The 25,093-nt window shown below is 38.8% G+C and overlaps 8 protein-coding genes across 13 annotated transcripts; 4 read left to right on the top strand and 4 right to left on the bottom strand.

Annotated features, from left to right (window-relative positions):
- Window positions 1-461: 461 nt before the first annotated feature.
- LOC17879186 (oligopeptide transporter 3) lies at window positions 462-3,256 on the bottom strand. The gene is made up of 5 exons (XM_006283136.2): window positions 2,711-3,256; window positions 2,525-2,622; window positions 1,862-2,431; window positions 1,524-1,779; window positions 462-1,441 (listed from the first exon to the last, which is right to left on the bottom strand). Exons 1-5 carry the CDS (start codon window positions 3,200-3,202, stop codon window positions 644-646), a joined length of 2,214 nt encoding a protein of 737 aa, XP_006283198.1. The 5' UTR covers window positions 3,203-3,256; the 3' UTR covers window positions 462-643.
- A 4,563-nt stretch (window positions 3,257-7,819) lies between these two features.
- Window positions 7,820-9,661, top strand: LOC17880596 (predicted GPI-anchored protein 58). Of its 2 annotated transcripts, XM_006284309.2 has the most exons (3): window positions 7,820-8,068; window positions 8,522-8,603; window positions 8,726-9,661. In XM_006284309.2, exons 1-3 carry the CDS (start codon window positions 8,045-8,047, stop codon window positions 9,391-9,393), a joined length of 774 nt encoding a protein of 257 aa, XP_006284371.1. In that variant the 5' UTR covers window positions 7,820-8,044; the 3' UTR covers window positions 9,394-9,661. The 2 variants fall into 2 exon arrangements, with proteins under 2 accessions (XP_006284371.1, XP_023634835.1); XM_023779067.1 differs by lacking the exon at window positions 7,820-8,068 and having other exon boundaries at window positions 8,724-9,661.
- A 1,460-nt stretch (window positions 9,662-11,121) lies between these two features.
- LOC17878049 (pentatricopeptide repeat-containing protein At4g16390, chloroplastic) lies at window positions 11,122-13,466 on the top strand. The gene has a single exon (XM_006285861.2). It carries the CDS (start codon window positions 11,191-11,193, stop codon window positions 13,303-13,305), a length of 2,115 nt encoding a protein of 704 aa, XP_006285923.1. The 5' UTR covers window positions 11,122-11,190; the 3' UTR covers window positions 13,306-13,466.
- Window positions 13,467-13,585: 119 nt separating this feature from the next.
- LOC17880210 lies at window positions 13,586-15,180 on the top strand. The gene is given in 3 exon segments (XM_023779433.1): window positions 13,586-14,020; window positions 14,155-14,206; window positions 14,739-15,180. Coding segments are annotated over 3 exon segments (639 nt in total). The 5' UTR covers window positions 13,586-13,771; the 3' UTR covers window positions 15,077-15,180.
- LOC111829657 lies at window positions 15,164-15,832 on the bottom strand. Its single transcript, XM_023779432.1, has one exon. It carries the CDS (start codon window positions 15,799-15,801, stop codon window positions 15,244-15,246), a length of 558 nt encoding a protein of 185 aa, XP_023635200.1. The 5' UTR covers window positions 15,802-15,832; the 3' UTR covers window positions 15,164-15,243.
- A 75-nt stretch (window positions 15,833-15,907) lies between these two features.
- On the bottom strand, window positions 15,908-19,131 carry LOC17877715 (transcriptional adapter ADA2b). Of its 4 annotated transcripts, none has more exons than XM_006285314.2 (12): window positions 18,973-19,131; window positions 18,470-18,525; window positions 18,214-18,386; window positions 17,987-18,052; window positions 17,774-17,899; window positions 17,604-17,679; window positions 17,457-17,505; window positions 17,356-17,375; window positions 16,899-17,118; window positions 16,606-16,816; window positions 16,301-16,525; window positions 15,908-16,223 (listed from the first exon to the last, which is right to left on the bottom strand). In XM_006285314.2, exons 1-12 carry the CDS (start codon window positions 19,020-19,022, stop codon window positions 16,032-16,034), a joined length of 1,464 nt encoding a protein of 487 aa, XP_006285376.1. In that variant the 5' UTR covers window positions 19,023-19,131; the 3' UTR covers window positions 15,908-16,031. The 4 variants fall into 4 exon arrangements, with proteins under 4 accessions (XP_006285376.1, XP_023635198.1, XP_023635197.1 ...); XM_023779430.1 differs by having other exon boundaries at window positions 16,899-17,106; XM_023779429.1 differs by having other exon boundaries at window positions 17,457-17,502.
- A 1,068-nt stretch (window positions 19,132-20,199) lies between these two features.
- LOC17880390 (transcription factor bHLH3) lies at window positions 20,200-22,070 on the top strand. Its single transcript, XM_006282903.2, has 2 exons — window positions 20,200-20,426; window positions 20,508-22,070. The coding sequence occupies exon 2, from the start codon at window positions 20,513-20,515 to the stop codon at window positions 21,914-21,916; it is 1,404 nt and encodes a 467-aa protein (XP_006282965.1). The 5' UTR covers window positions 20,200-20,426; window positions 20,508-20,512; the 3' UTR covers window positions 21,917-22,070.
- LOC17879973 (protein NAR1) lies at window positions 21,966-25,076 on the bottom strand. 2 transcript variants are annotated; one of them, XM_023778296.1, is made up of 12 exons: window positions 24,991-25,076; window positions 24,826-24,899; window positions 24,310-24,549; window positions 24,061-24,128; window positions 23,640-23,980; window positions 23,434-23,560; window positions 23,194-23,347; window positions 23,054-23,103; window positions 22,794-22,965; window positions 22,584-22,710; window positions 22,400-22,494; window positions 21,966-22,308 (listed from the first exon to the last, which is right to left on the bottom strand). In XM_023778296.1, exons 3-12 carry the CDS (start codon window positions 24,433-24,435, stop codon window positions 22,156-22,158), a joined length of 1,413 nt encoding a protein of 470 aa, XP_023634064.1. In that variant the 5' UTR covers window positions 24,436-24,549; window positions 24,826-24,899; window positions 24,991-25,076; the 3' UTR covers window positions 21,966-22,155. The 2 variants fall into 2 exon arrangements, with proteins under 2 accessions (XP_023634064.1, XP_006285731.1); XM_006285669.2 differs by lacking the exon at window positions 24,991-25,076 and having other exon boundaries at window positions 24,826-24,929.
- Window positions 25,077-25,093: the final 17 nt, after the last annotated feature.

The raw sequence follows: 25,093 nt of genomic DNA, 5'->3' as shown, positions 1-25,093 counted from the left end.
ATTCTGATGGCGACTATCTAACAGTATAAGGCTGTACAGCATACTGATGGTGACTAGCGTTTGTGGGGAAGCTGTTAATCTCTGCCTTGCAGAATGCTAGACATGGCCATATGAAGAGAACATAATAAGGGAGAGTCTGATTTTGTATCGTCCATGTCGTCCCTGGAGTAGAAGAATCTGTTGTCGCTTCCCAATGATTTGCTATTGGTCGTCATTGCATGTATCCCAACATTACTATCTGACTCTCACTGGTCTCCGAGAGCTTTCAATCTTGGGCCACACGGAGAGTTGTCTCCATTGGTGCCCTCTGCAGTAAACCTGATTGAACCTTAACCAGTAATAAGAAGATTAAGTCGAGTGGGTGTTCTGTTTTGGCTAGAGTCCCAATTCCTCATTTTTCAAGTCTCGTGGTGGTTTGGTTCTGATATTTATAAATTGTGTCCTTGATCAAAAGATATATGTAGGAGGAATAAAATGTGTAACAAAGCATCTGCAAGAGAGATCGTTTTCTCAAGTCAATCTAAAGTAGAGTTTATTGCATTCTGATGGCCACTATCTAACAGTAGAAGGCTGTACAGAAAGAAGCAATAGAAAGGGCAAAACATGTGGTTTTATATGTTTGAATCTAATCAAGTTGCTGAATTTAGAAAACAGGACAGCCTTTGGCTTTGATTCCAGGAGCCGTGGGGCAGGAGGCGAGAGGGCAGTGATCTACTTCTGTGCCCCACCATTTAAGGTCATGTCCAGCGTTCTGCAGGGCGAAGAACAAGAGCACCCCCATGAACGCGGTTCCTGCATCGAGCGCTGCAGAGAGCACGTAATTGTACTTCTGCCACCATCTCTTGTGGTAATTGAAAACAAAGTAGTTGAAGATGGTTCCTGTGACCAGCCAGCTAGCAATGTTGGTTGGAGTGGCTGGAGGCATTCCTGCAAATCCGTAGGAGATAACTGGAATGTTGATGAGAGGGATCCACTTCTTTTTTGGGAAGATCTTGCTCAGCGCCCACACTGGAACAGGCAGAACAGCTCCAATGAGAAAGAGCCAGACAAGGTTACGGTACATGCCTCCTGGTCCAAACAGCCGTCTTGGTCCTATCAAACCCCAAATAACTGAAGCATCGAACGTCACCCTGTACTTTGGGCAAGTCCAGGGGCTATTAGGGTGGTCTCCTTCGATGTCGCATATGTCTTGAATGCTCTCAAGCATCCACCAGGCCACTCCCAGATTCACCACACCAGCTACCACAGTACCCACCAGCTGAGCTGTGTACATGCAGCGCGGTGGAATTTTCATGTAATGGCCAAGCTTAAGGTCTGACAAGAATGAGAGAGCGTGGACTGTGCTGATCCTCCCGTAGATCTTGAAAATGAGGTTTGCAATGGGTTTTCCAGGCAAGATATAACCAATAATGAACTGTCCTATTATATCATACCCTGGTTGCTGAAAATATTAAGAAAAATATACAAAGATATGAGCATGTGTTATTGGAGAAGGCCTTATCTTACATAAGCTACTAACTAACCTGATTTGTAGTTGCTTGAATGACACCAATAGGGAGTGTGACAACAAAGGCCAATGCAAAAGCAAAGAGCATTCCCCACCATGGAAGCTGCACTGACTCCTTCCACACAAAAGACATGAGAAGAGACATAGCTACACTTCCTGCCAGCAATATATAAAACCACCACTCAGGCACTTTTTTGTAGCTTTGCATCAATTTGGCATGGATGTCCAGCTTCCTGGTGTTCACTGCAGACCAAGTTTGCCTCCATATGTCCCTGCACATATACACCAAGTGATGATTCTCTTCTCACAGTGCCCTACCAACTCAACAAAACTGAATCACAAAAAGTAACTAACCTGCCGTTGAACAATGCCACATGAGTTAGAGTTGCAGTGAATCTGGCAAACCCGGATCCGATGGAGAGTGCGAAAAGAGGGCTGAGGTAAAGCTTCCCGTAGCTGTCATAGGCACCTATATCCAGATCAAACTGCGGTGTTAAGATCTTGGTTGTGTCATACTTCTGGCCGCTGGTAGTGAAGAGCTGATTGGAGAAAATTGGGAACTTTCTGGCATCGAAAGTGTTGAACTTCCAGTAACAAACAGGGACGATGATGTAAATGAACATGATGAAACCAACACCAACGTTGAGGATAGAGGACCATGGAGCCACCAAGGGACTACCATGGTAAGCAGAGATACCAGCCCAGTCAAGAGTAAAGGCTCCAACCCCAAGGCCATGGTACCCTGAGCCAACTTGCTGAGCCGTGATGCTGTTTGGCCAAGCCCAACACACCCATGAGAAGAAGGTCAAGATTGGGAATAGATAGCCTGGAAGCGCATAGTAAAGAAAGCTAGCAGCAAGAGCCACTAGAAAGAACTGCATCCTCGTGAAGCCTTTGGACTTCTCTTCCCTCTCGTGCAACGCTCTGAAACAAACACAAAAACAATACAATTCAACTTCAACGGAATCGGCTTTCTCGTAGTGTAGGTAATATACGAATCAAGATTGGATTAAAAACCTGAAGAGAGACACTTGAGCGAGATTAGAAGGCCACCACATGTCAACAGGATCAACAAGGTACCTCCTCAAAATTCCAGCCCAGCCATAACCCAAAATCTACAAAATTTCATTTCCCTTCATGGTCAATTAACAGATTTTTAACGAATCTTGAAATCCAAAGAGAGAGAGAGAAAGAGAAAGATACCTGAGTGGTCAAGACGATGAAGAGACCACAGATGAAGCTAAGGCTCTGCTTGTAGTAAGCCTTCATAACAGTGATAGCCCCAATGGAGTAAGCATCACCACCACCGTAAGAAACGCCACAATTAGCAAAGATGGTGATAATGACATGCTCCTTGATATTAAAAGGACCAGGATTGAGGCTAAAGTTCCACCCAAGAAGGTTGTGAGAAGTGGTGGGAAGAGTCCTCGCCATGAACTTGCCGATGGGCAAGACAGCGATCTGCATGAGGATGGCCGAGATGGTGAGTGGCTGCGTGCGGTAGGTGAAGAAAGTGTTGAGAAAGATGAGCAGAACACAAGAGGTCAGACCCAAGAACCAAGCTCTGAATGTCATCACCGGTATGCTTGGATCGTCGGTCTCAGGAACCACCAGAGCCACTTCCTCCACGGGACAACGCTCGTGGTCCGATGAGAGATGGGCATTGTTCTTATCACCAGCCTTCTCGGCGTCCATTTCTTTCTCTCTTTCTCTCTTCTTCTTCCCGTTATCTGAAGTACCAGACAAAGTTGCGTTGTTGTTCTTGTTTATATAACCAAAGGACAAGACAGGGGAACTAATGTAATAAAGTGAATGCTGTTTCGTTTTACATTAATGCCCCCTTTTCTCCTATACGTTAGTTTCTCTACGTGTCACACATTCACGCAATCCAATGTTTAAAATCTAATGTCAATTAATACTCATATAATTTACAACTAATGATGGAATGGTGATCTTTGACTCGTTAGGATCGTCTGGTAAAAAAGGAAAAAAGAACACTAAACTAAGGAAAATGAGATCCGCAAAGACACCTTGGGAGGTTCTGAATGGTTGGGCTTTCCTATATTTCTCCACGCGTGTGATACGCACGTGTCTTTAGACGTCTGACACACTCAGAACTCTGTCTAGTTCGAAGCTTGTCTCAAGTGGGCCTGCTTTTAACACTCGACGTTTCACGTTTTCGACGCCGTGAGGATAGCGTTTTAGAAATAGGCAAGTGGAAGAGAACGGCCGTTAGTATTCTGACGGAGGTCGTGCTTCGTAGGCGTGGGAGGCTCGTGGTGTGCACATAACGAAACAGGAGCCACGTGCCAACCATGCTAACGTGGTATGGACAGAGTGGCTGCTGTGACACTTGGACTTTGGAGGGGAGGGGGTTACTGAACTACTGTTTTAGAAGATTTTAGGATAATTTTAAAATCACTAGTTATCCAATTAATGATTTAAAAATATCTTTTAAAATCTTATCTTATTCAACTTGAAATTTATGTAAAATCATTTAAAGTACTTTAAAATCTCTTGTTATTTAATTAATAATTTATAAAACTTACTTGATGACAAAAAAAAATAAAAAAAAATATATAAAACTTACTTAAAATCTATTGTTATTCAAAATATCACAACCTTTTTCTAAAATGATATTTTAAGGAGGGGTGTATTCAAAGTTGAATTCTAAGAGATTTGTGTAAAATTTATAAATCTAATGTTATTCATACATGAGTTTTAAAAATTCTCATTAAATCCACTATTATTGAACTAAGGATTTCAAAATCCACCTTAAAATCCATTGTTATTGAAAACAATTTGTGAATTTGATTTTAAATGATTTTGAAGGATTTGAGAGGATTTCCTTAGTTAAAAATACAAAAATCTAAATATCATAGTTTAAGGTGAGATTTGAATGGGTTTTACAAAAATCATATAAACTTCCCTAAAATCATCAAACTATTTAAAAACTCAATAAAACTCAAATCTCTTAAAAACTCTAAAACATAAAACATAATCAAATCTCTTTAAAACTCACTCAACTCTTTCAAAATTCTTAAATTTTAAAATCCTACCAAATCCTTAAAATATCAAGTTTAATACCCCTTCTTTGTGTCCGAGTGGGATTTGATTTAGAACCTTTGAATATGCTTCTTTGCACTTTCCATTGGTTGTTATGTCCGTGAAAAGAAAAGTCCAATGAAGAAACAGTGATTTGAAGAAACTGATGGCAAAAATATTAAAGTAAAAGGGGTTTAGAGAGTGGTTAAACTATTCACATCAGATTCTTAGGAAATGGTATGCATATGAATAAAGCACTCACAAAACGTTTAAAAAAAAAAAAAAAAAAGCAAAAGATAACTAACACTTAAAAATGGAGGTTTAAAAATGGAGGTTATACATATACTATATGGATTAGAGAGTGATGTCTCAAAGCTCTTTCTTGTTGGTTAGAAAACATTGTTTGGTTTTCTACTTTGTGAGAGAAACACACAAACACACACACACACAAGTCACAAAGGTCTTATATTAGTTGAACGAACAACAAAGGCAATACACAAAAGAAACGTCAAGATCTTTGACAAAAGGAATAATTATCCTCTTTTTATTTTATTTTCTTTCTGTTTCAAAGAATAAATCCATGGGATGGTAAGAGAGATCGTTGTAGAGGCAAACACCACTACTTGTTAAGATGATTCTTGTGTAGCTTTGAAGCAATGAATTTTGGATTTGAGAGAGTGACACATCACACAATCCCCACACACACTCATTATTCTTCTTCCATACAGAAAACGACACTTCCTCATTGTTAATCTTCCCTTTATTCCCTTAAGGTCCTAAACCCTAAAAAGCCTCTTTTCATATTTCTTCGCTTTCCTCCTCAGTTTGCCTTATTATATATACACATTGTTGTTCAAGAACCCGTAAATCAATTATGCACCACAAAAATTTACAGCATGCAATCATTTCATTTGGACCTTTCCGTTCATACCTTTTCTTTCAGTAAGGCAAAAAGTGAAGGAGACATAAGCTACCTTGCGGGCCGGACTTGATTCTGCATCGACCAAAACGAATTTCTTCTAATTCCATTAACATTTTCATTTGTCTCAAAGTGCTTGTCGTTCTCGGACCAACTTATGTGATACGTATATATATGGTTTACTTTATAGTCCATAGATGTTCTCTTGAGCTGAAAGATGCTAGCTAGCTAAAGGTTAAATTGTTGTCGGATCAAATTGGTGAACATACAATAGTAATGCTCTTTTGCTGATAAGATATGATGGTGCAGCGATTAGAGATGGAGTATGAAAAAACAATGTTGCACGTTAAACTAATATTGTTTTTTTCCAAAACATAATAAAACAAGAATATATAGTTCTAATACAATATATTCCCTAACAATTTTAAAATAAAACATATTATTGTCGTCACAAAATATAGCTAGTGGTGGTACAAAAGTAGAGGTACAAAAGTTTGGTATGGTAAAATACATCATCAAATCCGTACTATATATCTCTTTACATAGTGAAAAAAAAAACACATACACAATAGAATGTTAAGTTACCAATCAAAAATCAAAATTGTTGATGTGTGAAATGTGAATGGATAAAGATAGGGTAAGAGAGTATCAAAGTAGTACATGTCTCAGAGCCACACAAAGTAGAAAGGATATATCTTTGGCAATGGCAACTACATCAAAAAGGACAGAATCTTATCAAAGTCTTCCTGACTTTTGAGTTGCAATGGGGACCCAATAGATTTCCAATCTCATTATTATTTTTCTCTTAGAATTTTCAGCAGAGACGACTCCTTCTTTTGTACATCTTTGTGTGTCTCTTTCAGCATTATATATTCTTGTCAATCTGTTTCACCCAAATCGTATACTTTTAACACTAACTCTACATAGCAAATAATTGAGATAGTATACACTATACACTAAATGACTAAACTGTATAGTAAAACTAAAACAACTCAAAATGTCTTACAAAGATAAATAGTTTATAATTAGGCATAGCTAGCCACTTTTGGTACTTACTAATATAATCATAATTAATAAGGACACTTTTTGGGGCATAATCTTTACTGAAACAAACACATATTGGAAACTGTATTGTTCTTTTTCTACATGAAACTATATGGACTTGTGAAGATACCTAACGATATGTTCATGATGTTTTAATATAATTGCAGCTTCATATAGAAGAAATCAACTGAACTGATAAAATAGATGACTTCTTATGTAGATATTAGACGTACGCATTTTAAATAAACCCAAACCAACCTGATACGAACAAGAGTTTATGTTTGTCTAAGATTTTCCAACCAAACTGAAACTGTATGTATCCAATTAAAAAATGTCAAATACAAACCGAAGTTACCAACCAAAGAAAGATCATTACTCCCACCACCCGTAATCTAGACGTATATATGTTGTGATTTGTGTGTATGAAAATGATGATGAATGTGAATCGGCCCGTTGGACTTTGTGAGTATGATTGAAGTCTCATATAAACTTAAGTAGAGAGTCCAATAAGAGTTGTGTTATTTTTTTTTAGTTTGTATTACAAAATACCCATTGGGTCTCATGACCACCATCTATTCAAAACTCATTTACCACCGATATACAAATTCTCTTTAGAGACATTCCAAAGCTCCCAAATATAAAGTGTTTTTATTCTACCAACTATTCTGCATGTGACGAATCTTCCAGCTCTTTCTTTATTTTGTTGTTGTTTTCTAGTATCGTTTTATCTTCTTCTTACGTATGAAGAATTGATGGTGATGATGATTGCTCTATTTGTTCGTTAGTGAAAATATTAAACGAAAGAACATACAAAAACTAAAAATATAAAAGATATAACATGCAAATTTCTTATGCCAATCTCTCTATTTTTATAGATAACTACAAAGCATGTGATGTGGGAGTTGGACTATTGGAGTGGTTGATTAATCGAGCTGGATTTAAACAATTACAAAAGATACCATTTCAACAAAAGTAAATAATCCAAAATATATATATAGAAGGAGACAAAGAGTTGCGTTGAAGGAAGAATGATTGAGAAAATTGAATATAAGCCGACTCACACCCCACTCCTTCCTTAATGTATCCACCACTAAAGAAAACATTAAAATTATAAAGGATGAGCAGTCATGTAAATGTCATTTGGCTATTTGGGTAAAAGATGAAGACAACAAATAGAGAAAGAAAGATTTGGGTTAAGTCAAATAATGGCAACTATGAAAGTTATAGAGAGATGTGAAAAGGGTTCTGGTCATTCATTATTGTACTACCTTCGGAGGCTGCATCATATTTTTTTTTTTTTTCATTTTTTTAAGATATGAGCAAAAAAAAAGTTGTTTTTGATTAATCAAAATCGACGCCAACTAGGAACGCGTGTCAAAAGGGTATTGGTGGGAGTAGGATTTGAGAACTTGTATTATAAAAGAGCTATACTTCTCACCACCACCCATCTCTCTCTCTCTTGAAGTAGACTCTAAGCTAAAGCCACCGTCAGATTTCAGATCTCAGATCTCACCGCTTCATTCCAAGCCATGGCCGAGAAGGGCAAGGAAAAGGTTTCTTTCTCTTCTCTTTCTCTTCTCATCTTTGTTATTCAAAGTTTAGTTTGTGGTTTTTTAATATGTGGGTCTTGAGCATATTTAACATCTTTTGTGGTCATCTCTCTTTGTTTATTTATTATTGACTTGGTGAAGGTTGTGTTTGTTTTTTGTGTGGATTAAAAAAAGAGTATCAACTTTGTGGAAACTATGAGAAGAGATCAGATTCTTTGTAACCAAAAAAAAAAACAAGAAAAAGTAAAGAAGAGAACAGATTCTTCTCTCTTTCTGTTTTTGTGTCAGAGAGAAGAATCTGTTCTTCTACCTTCTTTTTTTGGTTGTTGTTTTCTTGCAGTAGTTAAATCTTATAAACGTCAAATCCAAACTTAAGAGATAATTAAAAATAAATGAAAAACTATGGAAGAAGAAGAAGAAGCTGAGGATTTAGTGATGTTGATACCTCAAAAACAGGTTACTATGATGAAGTTGAAGGTTGATCTTGATTGTGCCAAGTGTTACAAGAAAGTCAAGAAGGTTCTTTGCAAATTCCCTCGTGAGTTTTCTCTTACACTATCTTTTCTAGTGATTTTATTTTGTTTTTATTTGGTGAATTATTTGGTGGGAGTTGGAAATGGACTGAGTGGATTTTTATGCTTGTGTGATTGGGAACAAGAGAAATAAGAGACCAATTGTTCGATGAAAAGTCCAACATTGTCATCATCAAGGTCGTTTGCTGTAGTCCTGAGAGGATCATGGACAAACTCTGCTCCAAAGGCGGCGGCTCTATTAAGACCATCGAGATCGTTGAGCCACCCAAGCCTCCTCAGCCTCAGCCACAACCAGCTCCTCAGAAGCCTAAAGATCCTGAGAAGCCTAAAGCCCCCGAGAAGCCTAAGGAACCTGAGAAGCCTAAGCAGCCTGAAAAGCCTAAAGAACCCGAAAAACCAAAGCAACCGGAAAAGCCTAAAGAACCCGAGAAGCCGAAGCAACCCGAAAAGCCTAAAGAACCCGAGAAGCCAGCAGCCGCGGCCAAACCCGCACCGGCTCCAGCACCAGCGCCAGCACCAGCACCCGCCCCTGCCCCAAAGCAGCCGCAGGCGATCCCGATGATGCCGCAAGGGCAGCCAGCAATGTGTTGTGGACCATCATACTATGATGGATACGGAGGGCCAGCGTTCAATGGATATGGAATGCCGCCGCCGCAGCCATACGAGTGCTATGGGAGACCAGTCTACGATAGCTGGGGTGGGGGCTGCCCACCACCACCTGCCTACAGACATTGCCACGTCACCAGATGTGATTACTTCAGCGAAGAGAATCCACAGAGCTGCTCCATCATGTGATTCCTCACTTACTTCTTTTTAATCTTTTTAAAAACAAAATCCTTTATTTTACTTCAATCTTTTTCTTTTATTATACAAATAATAATAATATATAGAGACATGGTTTTACGTGTAATGTTGTGATTAAGAGAAACAAATAAGCAAAGAAGGAAGGATCATCTGTATTTTGTAATTGGTATTAGCCATTTTCCGATATCTGGTTTGTCCCATTCGAAACTGTGTAAAACAACTGTACACATTAAAGCAAATTTGTTTTCATTTTCTTCTATTATAATATATGAACCAATAATAGTATGATCGCTTTATTCGTAATCAACCTTTTTGTGATGTGCCACTGATTTTTAGCTTTCTTCTTTACATTTTCAAAGTAGCGTCGGTGGTAATTATCGGGATTTGTGACATTTTTCTCCTTCTTTATTACAAGTTTGACGAAAGGATTCGTGCACATGAGCTGTATAGTATAGTACCTTATTCTTACGAAGTTTAGTACTATTGTTGCCATTTAAAATATTCTTAGGAGAGTAGAAGTTAATTATGTTACTGAAAAATTAACTCTAAAGATTACCTCAAAATATGATTAGTGGAAACAATTCAAGTATTCTTTTATACTTTATGGTAAAAAGTTTAAAGAAACAAATCAACAATACGCGTATAAAAAGATGGTCCACGAAACAATTTGTTGTTATTCACATTATATATCAATATGTGAAAGCAGCATAGTTAAAGGTCGACTTTTACCAGAACTATGGTAGATTTTTGTCAGAAAATGCATGTTCGAAGATCCTATGTCGGCTCTCAATTAGGATTATAAGCATTTTAGACCTAAACTAAACTTTTAAGTTTGTTGTAAAACCTATGCTTCCATTTCTTGAAATGATATTTACATCCTTAGAGCATCACCAACCGTGAACTTGTGTGAGATTCTAAAAAAAAAATATTATAATCATATTTTAATTAAACAATAAATATTTTAGTTTTTATTTAAGTTTGACCACTCACAAATGTCCAGCTGTACAAATAGTGCAAAGAACGGTAGCTTAACTAGGAGGTTTTAGAGCTTTTCTCTTTCCTCTTTCCTTATTTTTAATTCATTCTGATTTATTTTTAATCTGTTTTTTTTATAAACTCCTCTTATAAACCTTGCGTTGGAGATGGTCTTAGCGAAGAAAAATAAGAAAAAGAAAGCATTTAGACATTCAAAGACAAGTTATCCCCATATGTGAGTGGTTTTAGTATAAGCCAAGTGTTCGAATGTGCTATTTGTACATTTAAAACTATTCAATAACTAACTGTAAAGAAACTTTGTTAGCACTAACCTATCGATTATTAAAGACTTTTCTTATTCAATCAAGACTGAGGTGGCCCATAATATACGAGCAAAACAAAAATTTCATCAAATATAAACATCAAGACATGATGTGTTTCATTTTATGTTAGGCTTCTTTACGGTCCTAATCTTTAAAATCTTGATCTTCTAACCTAACTCTCTTCCTTACATAATTCTTGAATTCTTTAAACTCGTACTATAAGAGATCAACAGTAATGGGCCTTAAATTTAATTATAGCCCAATATGATCTCATGTCTAAACCTATTACGCCGTTACTATTAGAGAGCTAGTTGCCGCACTACGCGGTGGGTTTTAACATTGAAACAGCACGTAGTTACAGCGAGGAATACTTAAAACAACACAACTTTCTTTCTTTCCTTCGTCTCTTACAAATCGCTCTGTTGGATAAGGTCTCAAGGCTGCAACTCCGAAAAAGTGTAGTAGTAGTAACACCAAAAAAAGAAAAAAAATGTCATTTCATCATCTATGTTCCTCTCCCTCATCTCTTCTTCATGACCCTATTCCTCTCTGTAATCCTCTCTCAGTGTATCCCAAATCCACTCCAAGAAGTTTCTTCTGCTCTTACAACCCCAATTCTTCTCCTTCCCACTCCAGAAACCTTCTCCAAGTAACCCATGTTTCTGTACAAGAAGCGATTCCGCAAGAAACCCGGACCGAAAAATCCAAACTTGATGCGGATCTTCCACTACCAGACGCTGCAGCTTCCAAAAGCTACGTCTGGGTTAATCCCAAAAGCCCCAGAGCTTCTCAGCTCCGTAGAAAATCATACGATTCGAGGTATTCTTCTCTTATCAAACTAGCCGAGTCTCTTGACGCGTGTAAGCCAAACGAGTCTGATGTTTGCGATGTCATTACTGGGTTTGGTGGTAAATTGTTTGAGCAAGATGCTGTTGTTACTCTCAATAACATGACTAACCCTGAAACTGCGCCACTTGTGTTGAATAATCTTTTGGAGACGATGAAACCGAGTAGGGAAGTGATTCTCTACAATGTTACCATGAAGGTGTTTAGGAAAAGCAAGGATCTTGAAAGCTCAGAGAAGCTGTTCGGCGAAATGCTTGAGAGAGGGGTTAAACCGGATAATGCAACTTTCACTACGATAATTAGCTGTGCTAGGCAGTGTGGTTTGCCTAAAAGAGCTGTTGAGTGGTTCGAGAAAATGTCTTCTTTTGGATGTGAGCCTGATAATGTAACATTGGCAGCTATGATTGACGCTTACGGGCGTGCTGGTAATGTTGACATGGCTTTGAGCTTGTATGACCGTGCAAGGACTGAGAAATGGCGCATTGACGCTGTTACTTTTTCGACTTTGATTAGGATTTATGGTGTTTCTGGAAACTATGATGGGTGTCTTAATATCTATGAAGAGATGAAGGCTCTTGGGGTGAAGCCTAATCTGGTCATTTACAATAGGTTGTTAGATTCAATGGGTAGAGCCAAGAGGCCGTGGCAGGCTAAGATAATCTATAAGGATCTTATTAGCAATGGCTTTACACCCAATTGGAGTACTTATGCTGCCCTTGTTAGAGCTTATGGTAGAGCTCGTTATGGGGATGATGCACTTGCTATCTACCGCGAGATGAAGGAAAAAGAATTGTCTTTAACTGTGATTCTTTACAATACTCTCTTGTCCATGTGTGCTGATATCGGATATGTGGATGAGGCTTTTGAGATTTTTCAAGATATGAAGAATTGTGGGACTTGTGATCCTGACAGCTGGACCTTCTCATCGCTGATCACTGTGTACTCTTGCAGTGGGAGGGTTTCAGAGGCTGAGGCGGCTCTTGTTCAAATGAGAGAAGCTGGTTTTGAGCCTACTCTATTTGTTCTGACGTCAGTTATCCAGTGTTATGGGAAAGCCAAACGGGTAGATGATGTTGTGAGGACATTCGATCAAGTTTTGGAACTGGGCATTACTCCGGATGACAGATTCTGTGGTTGCCTTCTGAATGTAATGACCCAGACACCAACTGAGGAAATCGGTAAACTCATTGGCTGTGTCGAGAAGGCTAAGCCAAAGCTGGGTCAAGTGGTAAAGATGTTGGTCGAGGAGCAAAACTGTGAGGAAGGGGTGTTCAAGAAGGAAGCATCTGAGTTGATTGATTCCATTGGCTCTGATGTAAAGAAAGCATATTTGAATTGCTTGATTGATCTCTGCGTCAATCTCAATAAGTTGGAAAGAGCTTGTGAGATCCTACAATTGGGACTTGAGTATGACATTTATACGGGTCTCCAATCGAAATCTGCTACGCAATGGTCCTTACATCTAAAAAGTCTCTCTCTGGGGGCAGCCTTGACCGCTCTTCACGTTTGGATGAACGACTTATCAGAGGCAGCTTTGGAATCTGGAGAAGAGTTCCCTCCGTTGCTTGGAATCAACACTGGACATGGGAAACACAAATACTCAGACAAAGGTTTGGCAGCTGTTTTTGAGTCTCACTTAAAGGAGCTAAATGCTCCTTTCCATGAAGCCCCGGATAAGGTTGGTTGGTTTTTGACTACTAGTGTTGCGGCAAAGGCATGGTTGGAGTCTAGACGCTCATCTGGAGGAGTGTCTGTGTAGCTCTTGTAATTGGTATGTAGCTTTGAAATGTCAATGTGGCTTCGAGCTTTATCCACTATTTAGCTTTCTATCTCCTGATACCAGAATATTCTGGATCAGGAAAGATTTTGTAATGTTAGCAAACTGGGGTTATACACATTTGAAACAATTTAGAGAGCTGATTTAGTCTCCTTCTCATTAGTTTATGGTCGTCTCTTCATATCCTCCTATTGACTTTAATACTGGGGCGGTGCTGATTTGACCTTACCTTCCTCCTAGAAAGCATGCTCTATTGATTTACTGTTTCATTAATATATTAAGACCCTGTTTGACATTTGCATGTGCAACTAGATATGTTTATCAAGTGCTGCTACATTAGCTGACCATAATAAAGAAAAGGGTTAGTGGGCATATGATGGCCTGCACGTTGGTCCAAGAGCTGAATATAAATTGTTTGATTCATGGTATCATCACATAACTATGAATCATGGGAAACTGCATTCACACATTGCGCAGCAAGCATGGAAACAAGGTTACAGATGTCTGGTCCGATGATGAGGCATCAACAGAGAAGGTCAAGGAGTTACCTCAGGATGCACCTGAGAGCAAAACTGGCAGGAAGCGGTGCATAAAGATCACTCTGACAAGGAAACAGCTCGAGCTCCTGCTGCGGCAAAATCCACAAGGCATTTTGTTTCACCGGAAATGGAAGCCATCTTTGCAGACAATAGTAGAGGTAGATAGCTTTTGATAGTGGTTTTGCTGTATAATTATGAATCACGTTATGGTTTGAAGCTGAGTAGCAGAAGGGAGAGAAGTTTTGATAACAAGTAAACAACTCAGTCCAGTAGTTGTAAAATTTGTGTTGAGAAGATCTTTTGACTGCTGATATGTAAAGTGATCAATACAGTTCTTATAATGGGTTTGTTTTTGAAAACCCATTATTGGAGAATGTCAGAGTTATTCTGATGGTTATAAGTTTTTGTTTAAAAGTCTTAATGTTAATCAATTACTTGGTGGTAATGAAATGTGGAGTTTTATAATGTAAAGTACAAAGAGGATGATACCTTTTCATTGGTATATGAAGAAAAGGAAGAAACTTTGCAAAGCGATGTGATCCCTTATTCCTTCTTTATTCTCTTACACAAAGTCTTTGTTTGGTAATCATATCATATGAGAGGAAAAGAGACAAAACCCATTTCTAGGACAAAAGCATCAATCTTAGAATGACGATTATGTCCCTTCACATCCTCTAAAACTTAGGGGTATTCAAGTCAGTAATCATGATTAGTGGGTTAAACTAATGTAAAACAAAGGGAATCTTCACCAAGCACACAGCCACTTGAAAAAGACTTGAGAACTTGCGTTCGTTGATCAACAAAGCCAAAGCCAAAGGTACCAACTTTCAAATCAAAACCATCTCAATCTCCTTCCTCATAAATTGCAATCTTCAGAGTTCTTTTGGCTTCAACATCTTCCTACTCTCTCCTCTAACATCTCTCTCACCGAGTTCAATCACAAAGAAATGGAGATCCAAGCAAAGCTAATGGAATACAGATTCCATTTCATGGTGGCAATCATGGTGAGCGTGATTGTGGTGTCGCTCGTGTACGCAGCACCAAGGATTGTGAACATTTTAGCCTATTTCTGGCCTCTGTTTGCGTCAACTGCAGCCTTCTTGGCGATGGCAATCACCTTCGGTGGCTTCCAACAGCTTTCAGAAGAAGCTACCGGCGAGACACTGATGGATTACGTCGCCGGACGGCCTGGAGATTCTTACAGATACGATTGAAACATTTGACAACCAATTCTCACATCTTCTAAGAGCTTTTACAATGTACATGACTTGGTGTAACTTATCTCAACAAATAAAATGTGATTGATTCTGTAACAAAATTTATAAATAGATCAAAAAGACAAGAGCATGCTTATGAAGAGAACAAAACAAACTATAGTTGGTTAATAACTGTAATCATAAGCGAACTCGTTGACACCGATCATGGCGGAGACAACTTGGGAGACGATATAGAAGCTTCCACCTAAGATGAGCAGAATGAGAATGGCGGAGATTGGGTTTTTGAGGAGTTCAAAGATAGGCTCAAAGACGGCGGAGAGGGCTCCGGTACTGACCGTGAGAGCGTAAAGACCGTACCTTCTCACGTTGTCCCAAAACTCTTCCATTAAAGGACCTTCCGGTCCAAGCGCCATAGCTTTCTCTGCATCCATTCCCAATACCAAAGCCATCATCAACCCTACGGAGACTCCACCAACCACAGCATGTCTCCAGTGTCGATCCAAACCCAGAGGTTGTTGTGCCTTTTCAAGCTTGCTGCTTCTGCTCCTTTTCGAAGTTAATCTTCTTCTGGCTGAGCCGCACCGAACAAGACATGATGTTCTGTTAGTTATGGTTGAGCTCGGAAAAGCTTGAGCTGCTGCTAATGATCTGCTACTGCTAAAATGGAGGTGAGGTTGCAGGCAAGATAGTTTCATTTTGGGGAGAGACATCATCGTCGTCATCTCACCTCTTCCTTTTCTTGTAGGATTCAGATTCTTTGTTATATACTAAAACATTTGGTGTTTAGATTGTGTGGCTCTCATTCACCTTATCTCTTTTCACAATCTGTGGATAACTTAATTGTTTTTTCTATTATAAACTAATTCTGACAAGGTGTAATAAACAAGGTGATGTCAACAAATAACTCAACAGAGCTCACACATATATATATGATACAACACTACACAAGCCTTTAAAGTTGAGCAATGCCCTTCTTCACAAGCATATCATAAACTCGATCCACTTTGGTTGGTTCAATCTTGAACAGGCTATATGCATCCGACTTCTTCGTCACATTCCCTTTGAATATCTCGTGCGACATCACTTGTTGCATCTGTAGATAAACCGGTGGAACCAACTTCACCTCACTGCATAGACGCTTCTCCTGCAAAAACAAACAACTCTTCTTTCAGTTATAACAATAACTCATTTTTTCACACTGTTCAGTATCTCGACACTCACGGATTCAGACAGAAGTTGCGACTCTGTGAATCCAATCAGGTCCAAATCATTCACATAGCTTGATGAAGCTTGCACAGGAGGTCTAGATCCCATTTCCCCCACAATTTGACCAAATTGACCGCTCTCTTTCCCTCTGTTCATCCCTTCTTCGTTCTCTCTCTTTCTCTTCCTCCCCAGATATCTCTCTGCTTCAGCCGTCGAACGACACCCTGCCACTTGAGCTTCCTGCCCCACCCAATTCAAAACCGTGAGCCACATCCAATCAAGAAACAAAACTCAAAGTTTGAGAGAAGCAATGTCCTTACTTTGAGATCTTTTAGCCGTTTCACCATGCGGTACTCGCTTACAACACTACGGAGTAGCTCCTCATGCTCCTCTTTTGAATGAAAACGCATAAAAACGTCCAAACGTCGACACTGCACTTTCTCCTCCTGAGACAGGTCCTTCTCAAAGGGATTTGGGTACAACAGGTTTCTTTCTATTATGAATTCTTTTCTACGTTTCCTCTCATCAAGCCTACAAACATCACACTAATCTGTGTCAGAGTGGGCGACAAAGAGAAGAGACTTTGTTCAACGTTTTATCTTAAACACTGTACCTCTTCGAGTAGATACGCAACACACGCAGCTTCAGCTCATGTTCTTCAGGAGTATCAGTCTCTTTGAACTCCATCTCAGCCAAGAGTTGCTCAGCATCATTGTCATATTCAGGGTCGAACTCTTCTCTTTTCTGGTTGTAATTACTCATTTCAACCAAAGTGTTGTTTACCGCAGGGGCCACAGGTTTCTTTCCTCCAAAACTCCTGTCTGTATGAGACTCTAACCACAAAGCACGTCAAAATATAGAAAAAGAGAGAAAATATATACCAGTATAATTACAAGGACCCGTTTTTGGATTTTTAAAATATGCACAATCAGCTTGTTAAATACAAGTAGCTGATTCCATTTATGAGATGGTGATCTAGATAACGACTGATGTAAGTTAGAGCAAGTACATGACACAGCAACAAGCATACCTATATTCGAACCAGATAACATACCAAGCAAATGACTCACCTTTTTGTGTGTCTTCAACTCTGTGAGAAAATTGGATAAAAGATTAGAAAATTATAGGATATCACTGTATTGTATATATCTGGGAAGAACAAGAGACATACTTGACTTTAGGAGGAGAGAATGGGTACTCTTCTTTCATGTTCTGCTCTGCTGCCAAAAAAAAAAACCCACATTAATATCAGAAATAAGATAGCAACACGCACAACGAAGAATCACACAACCATCAATCAAATTAGAGTAGCACACACCTTTCTTTTCATCAATGCGTCCTTTTGCCATAGCTTGAAGTTCTTTTCTGTTCTTCCCTGCTACATGTGACATATCCTGGGAAATAAAACGTATGTCCCCTGGTCAATACATTGCAAAAGGCTAAGCAATATTGTGGGAGATTAATGTTATTTTAACAGATATAGCATACTGGAAGTGGGAAAAATGGCGAGTTCAAATAAATGTTTCTGTAGTGCTCGAGACACTGTTCTTTACTCTTCGTTCCCACATGCTCAGCAACCTCCGCCCAGTTTCCCAAGCCGTAAATTTCAAGTCCCTGAATTAAGAGATTAAAAGAAATCACTTTTCACAGAAAGAAACAGAAATACTAGACCACATATCAGTATGATATAAGTAGTGGTACCTCTAGGAGAAGCATTTCATCATCCGCACTCCAGTCCGGACAGATAAGTGGAAACGTTAGATTTCCCTGAGAAAGCAAATGAAATATACTTGGTTATGTTGGAACTCAACCACAAGATCTATTTACTACTGAGCATAGATGATGCGATTATAGAGAAAATCCATCTCTTTCTCAAAGAGTCAAACTTTTTGCAAACTAAAAAGCAGGAAAGGCGAAAGCAAACTAACCATAACTCGGTAAGGGTGATCACATTTGTGAGGAGTGATCTCTGCACCAACAGACATACATTCGACACAGAGATCGAAATCGGGACAGACAGCACATTTTATCCTAATTTTGCCAGTAATGTCTTTCTGGCAATAATCGCAGTTATACTTCCCTCCTCCCTCAGTACCTGGAACTGTCTCCACAGGTACAAATGTTAGAACAAAAGTAGAATCTTGAGAGGAGAACAAAGAAAAAAGCTTGATAATAATTTTGTACCCATAGATGTCGACTCAAAGTTCTCCACATTAGCGGCATTTTTCTTTTTCCTAGTTCTGCAACCAAAACGCAAAACACAATTCTCTCCCGTCAGCATCAACAGTAAAAAGACAATCACAAAGATGAAGATAGCAGAGACTATAGCTACTGAAAGTTTTCAAAAGCTACAAATTTGAAGCAACATTCATTGTCCCAACTAAAAAAAGCAATGATTATAGCACAACGCAGATTCAAACAAATTCGAAATTCAATCAATTCAGCAGATACTGCTAATTACATAGATTGAAGATAGAAGAGACTACATAACATAGCTAACGAGAATTACTCAAACGCCCCAATTCTGAAGCGATGCTCATTGTCCCAACTAGAAATAACGATAATTGCGCAAACGAAGATTCAAAGAAACTTGGAATTCAAATCAATTTCAGCAGAAATTGGCAATTACAAAAGAGAAATACACCAAAACCCATATCGGATATATCAATTGTGAATTAGGAACAAACCTCTGAGTAGGGTCTTCGTAATTGTGGAAGTTCCCTCGAGATCGACCCATTGATGCTGAAGTTTGGGAATTAGTCGAAACCAAAAGGATGAAGAACCCTAAGGTAATGCCAGCATCGAAGTTTCAGCAAACAAGATCGAAGGGTACTTGTGGGGGGGGGGGGGGGTTTCGCTAGAAGAAAGATCTAATCAGAATTGAACAAACTCGGTCGGAATTTGTGAGGTCGGATCTGTAGTAAATTGACCTGAGAAATTTAGGGAAGCAGGGGAAAAGGAATTTTGTAAAGCACTGTGCTTTTAGATTTCTCGGATTACACGGTGATGCTCTTTTTTACTTATGACCAAACTTACATTGCCTCTAATAATTATGTCAATGCAATTATCCTAAACTTTTATCTTAATAATTGCTGAATGGTGTTTGAGAGAAAAAAGGAAAAGTGCAATTAAGAAAAATAAGCTAAATTAGTATGTTATAGTGTAGAAATTTGGTTTTCATTTTTTTTAGCTACTGAAAGTTTGTGTGAGCAATCTAGGACTAGGAAGTAAGTAAATTTGTATCCGGAAAAATCATTCGGAATAACATTGTTATACATTTAATAATAATAATAATAATTTAGCGTGCAAATTTAAAAAAAAATGGAAAAACTAAGAAAGCATTTGTATAAGATATTACATATTAATTTAGTCGAAAAAAAAATTTAGATAAACTACTTAAAAGTATATTAATTTAGTCAAAAAAAATAAAATTCAGAAATCTTTGAATCTTAAGTGATACTACTATGAACAGTTAAAAATGCATGTAAATCAAATAAAAATACAAAATCATTGTTTTGCGAAATGAAGAAGTTTTTATTTGTCTATATATTTGTAAGAATTCGTGTCAAAATATACTGGATGCAGTTTATTATCTTATCTTATATTGGTATAACAACGTAAATATGCTCTTGAGATTATAGTGCAGTGCATGATTCATCTAACCAACTAGTACAAACACTTCTTTTCGATTAGTGATAGCCTGATAGGCGTATGTGGTTAGTTTGATTCGGAAGGTGGATTGTAGAGTGTAGACCATCATGTCTTAGTTGGTTGATCCAACAAAATACAATTATTACTTTTGGTTTGGTTTGTAAGAAAATGAATTTGCGGTTACAAACAATAGAAAAAGAAATTGATGTCCTTAGTATTTAAATACAATTCAACTCATATTCACACATCTTCCTCGTTTCTCTTTTCTTCGTCAATCTCAGGACAAGTCACTACTCCTACAGATCTGAGTGAATCAAAAGTACAGGTTCTGTCTTCTCTTTGATTAGTCCTTGGCTCGGTAATAGAAATCAGAGATAAGTCTTTTGTTAAAGGGATTTACTTGTTACATCAGCAAACCCTAAAATCAAAGCCCCAGCAAGAAACACGTGATTCTTCCTCACGACACCTCCATCGACTCCTTTTCTCCTTTGTAAGCGGCGATTTCTCAACCCAATACCTTTTAATTTTGTACCCTTGAAGTTTTGAGTATTCATTTCGATGAACGTTTCAGGAGAAATGGGTCAAAAGTTTTGGGAGAATTTGGAAGATCGGGCGATGGTGGAATCCACCATAGGCTCAGAAGCTTGTGACTTTTTCATCTCATCTGCTTCAGCTTCTAACACTGCCTTGGCCAAGCTAGTTTCGCCGCCAAGTGATTCCAATCTCCAGCAAGGGCTACGTCACGTTGTTGAAGGCTCTGACTGGGACTATGCACTTTTCTGGCTAGCTTCCAACGTTAATAGCTCAGATGGTTGTGTCTTAATCTGGGGAGATGGTCATTGCCGTGTCAATAAGGGGGTTTCAGGAGAGGATTATTCTCAGCAAGATGAGACCAAAAGACGTGTGCTTCGCAAGCTTCACTTGTCCTTTGTTGGTTCAGATGAGGATCCTCGTTTGGCGAAATCAGGGGCTCTTACTGATCTCGACATGTTTTATCTAGCTTCTTTGTACTTTTCCTTTAGGTGTGATTCCAATAAGTATGGTCCTGCTGGAACCTATGTGTCTGGGAAGCCTCTCTGGGCTGCAGATTTGCCTAGCTGCTTAAGTTATTATAGGGTTAGATCTTTCTTGGCTAGATCTGCTGGGTTTCAGACGGTGTTGTCTGTACCTGTGAATTGTGGAGTTGTGGAGCTTGGTTCTTTGAGAAATATTCCAGAAGATAAGAGTGTGATTGAGATGGTTAAATCAGTGTTTGGTGGTTCTGACTTTGTTCAGGCTAAAGAAGCTCCCAAAATCTTTGGTCGACAATTGAGCCTTGGTGGAGCTAAACCAAGGTCTATGAGTATTAATTTCTCCCCCAAGACAGAGGATGACTCGGGTTTTTCCTTGGAATCGTATGAGGTGCAAGCAATTGGTAGTTCCAATCAAGTGTACCCTTATGAACAAGGGAAAGATGAGACATTGTATCTAACTGACGAGCAAAAGCCGAGGAAGAGAGGGAGAAAACCTGCAAATGGAAGAGAAGAGGCTCTAAACCATGTGGAAGCAGAACGACAGAGGAGGGAGAAGCTGAACCAGAGATTCTATGCATTGAGAGCTGTGGTGCCTAACATCTCCAAGATGGATAAGGCTTCGCTCCTTGCGGACGCAATCACATACATCACGGATATGCAGAAGAAAATCAGGGTATACGAAACAGAGAAGCAGATTATGAAGAGGAGGGAGAGTAATCAGATAACTCCAGCAGAGGTTGATTATCAACAGAGGCAAGATGATGCAGTGGTGAGGCTAAGCTGTCCGTTGGAAACTCATCCTGTTTCAAAGGTTGTACAAACATTGAGGGAGAATGAAGTTATGCCTCATGATTCCAATGTCGCTGTAACAGAAGAGGGTGTGGTTCACACATTCACTATCCGTCCTCAGGGTGGCTGCACTACTGAACAATTGAAGGACAGGCTCCTTGCCTCTATCGCACAGTAACTGATATGTGATAGAGTGAAAGTGTTGAGCTTGTATCAATGTACTATTATTACTGGCCAAACCAAAACAAACTCGTATTTAGTAAGATCGTGTTCATTGTACTTTTATGTAATGTTGAGATTTGTCTTTTACATATAAAAGATTTGAGCAAAAAGCTTCTCTCTTCTCCTATATCTAAGTACACAAATATAGAACAGTCTTTGTTGCCTAGCCAGTCAAAAATTTCAACACCGGTTTGTCTACCAATTGTTCAGCTGCGCCGTAACACTTTTCACAACCGGATGATACTGAGTGTGCAAGTACTTCTTGGCCTCGTCAGAACCAGGCTCTTTAAACCACTCCTCGTATAATCTCTTGGCTGTTGGATTCTGATATGGATCTGTAATCAAAGTCTGGATCCAAAAGGCAGGTTATTATTAGCTTAGTTAGAAAATGAATTTAGAGACTGCAGAGTATCATTTTAGAGACTGCAGGCTAACTTACAGTATCATTCATATAAGTAGCTTCCAGTGAGTGGATCAATTCTTTCTGAGACTGCCCTATCTTTGGCTTGATTTGCCCACCACCATTTAAGCAACCTGTTTAGATTCAGCATTTTTGGAAATTGTTAATAACTCAACATAAAAGATACGTTTTTCAACTAGGGTCTGCCAAGTAGAAGATGAACCTGCAGGACACGCCATAATCTCTACATAATGATAATCGCATTTGCGCGTTTTCACTCTCCGAACGATATTCTGAAGGTTCTGGAAACCGTAACACAGCGCAAATTTCAGCACTGTTTTACCTTCCAACTGCGAGAGAAAAGATGACGAACATGAGACAAAACCAGGGAGTAATGAGGATATATTCAAACTGTTTCTGGCTAGGAACTTACTTGAAGAGTCACTTCACGGAAATCAGAATTTCTGAGAGTTTTAAACTCCAGAGGACCTTCAATAGTTTGTCCAAATAGTGTTTTTGCTGCATGTCTGAATATTGTTTCTGCATAACCCCCTGAACTCCCAGCTACTCCATAAAGATGTCCTTCCTCAGTAACATTTGTCAGCCTGATCATGCATGGCAAATTTAAAATGTTTTACTTCAAATGAATTCATCACTCAGAAGCAGAGAAGATGAAATAATGATCCTTCTTACAATCTGTCGAGTGGAGATTCCTCCAACTCTGTGAAGTCGACTCCTTTCAACTGCAATAATCCATTAAAAAATTCACATTTTATGCCGGATGGACGCAAAATTACAATGAAAACAGGGTTTAATCTCTATCACAATATCACCTTTATTAAATCCAAGATTTCACCAGATGTCAGCACGGAATCAACCTCAGTCAGCTTATCATGTTCTCCATCTTCAAAGACAAAATCATCTCTCGCTGCCTCGAGTTTCTTATCGTAACAGGGCATCACAGTCACATGGTACACCTCCTTCAGTCTAGTTCCATGAAATGATCACCAGTAAATAAAAAAATTAAGGAAACCAACCAAATGTTAACCAAATTTTCAAGAGTACCACAGTACCTGAGTCCCAACGCTTGACACAAATGGTGTTTGATAGCAACTCCAATAGTTTGCTGAGGACTCTTAACAGAAGAGACATACGGCAGAACATAAGAGCCAAGCTGCTTTTCAGCATAACATATCCAACCTTAATACACAGAATTTTTTGCTCATTACTCTCACACAGAGACACATTTGATTATGTCAAACAGAGTAAATCTGCTTACCAGGACAGGCAGAGGAAAGCACAGGTAGAGAGGACTGTGAATTTTTCCCATCTTCAGAATGAGCTTGCTTGTAACGACTCACAAACTCATTACAAGCTTCAATAAGTACCAAGTCTCTGCTGCAGCTTGTATCAAAAACAGCTTTAACTCCCAGAGACTTCAAAAACGTAGTTAGCTTCTTGAAAACCTGGAGAGGAGAGATCTCATAGTGAACCGCAATGGAAGCTCTGGACTGTGGGGAAATGGACACAATCACGTCTTTTCCTTTGCTAAGGGCAGAGAGAAACTCGTCTAAGCTTTGCTTCTCAAGCATAACAGTCTCAGCCGATGTGATGCAGCCACTGTACCATTGAATATGAAAACAATTAACACTCTATAAAGTCTCTAGACCGACTCAGAATCAGTAAGTAAAAGAACTGACCTGCAAGCCAAACAATCCTTGAGAGAAATTTTGACCGGTTCAGGTTCCTGTTTTGGGGCAATCACAACCTTCAAATACAAAGAGGAACACTTTTATTAGCTGGTGGACATATCAATAGAAAATAGAGGCAGCAAGCAATATAAAGAATGAGAGAGACTCAAGAAGTAACTAGTTGAAGAAACAATGAGAAAATTCAACCAAAACAACAAAAAAGAAAGAAATCTTAGGGAAAGCATGGAAATTTCGGACCTGGGGTCGATCAGTCTTCTTATTTATGGGCTTTGTACCCTTGAGAGATATGACACAAGCTTGAGACGGAGCTATGAAATCGCTGAGATCTCCAAGCCTCAAAGTCGGCGAGAACTTCTCCGACATGTCGCTTTCTATTCAGAAATTGCAATTCCGAAACTTTGGAGGCAAAGGGGCAACGATTAAGGATTTGTATCAAAGACGCTTGTTGCTATCGGAATATCAGAACGGCGTCAAAAACTGATACGAAACAAATACGAAAATCAATCAATTAAGCAGCTACTGCTAATACATAGACGAAGATAGAAGAGACTACAACATAGCTAATGAAAAAATATTCAAAAGCCTTAATTTTTTGAAGCGATGCTCGTTGTCTCAACTAGAAATCAATGATAATTAGGCAAACGAAGATTCAAAGAAACTTTTCTTCAAATCAATTTCAGCAGAAATTTACAGAAGAGAAATACACAAAAACCCAAACTGGAAGAATCAATTGTGAGTGAATTAGGAACAAACCTCTGAGAAGGATCTTCGAAATTGTGGAAGTTCCCTCGAGAGCAACCCACTGATGCTGAAGTTTGGGAATTGTTCTAAACCAAAAGGATGAAGAACCCTAACGTAAGTGAAAGAAATATTTAAAAGACAGTATTTAAATCAGAAAATGAAGAAGTCTTTGTTTACCTTTCGTTTGATCACAACGACGACCGAGAGAGAGAGAGAGAGAGATGAACTCAAAAACCTTGAATAGTCCAAAACATAAATGGCAAAACGGGCCTGGTAAGGA

This window comes from Capsella rubella, unplaced genomic scaffold, assembly GCF_000375325.1.
Source record: "Capsella rubella cultivar Monte Gargano unplaced genomic scaffold, Caprub1_0 scaffold_7, whole genome shotgun sequence".
NCBI classification, from domain to species: domain Eukaryota; kingdom Viridiplantae; phylum Streptophyta; class Magnoliopsida; order Brassicales; family Brassicaceae; genus Capsella; species Capsella rubella.
This window is presented reverse-complemented; position numbering and strand designations above follow the sequence as displayed.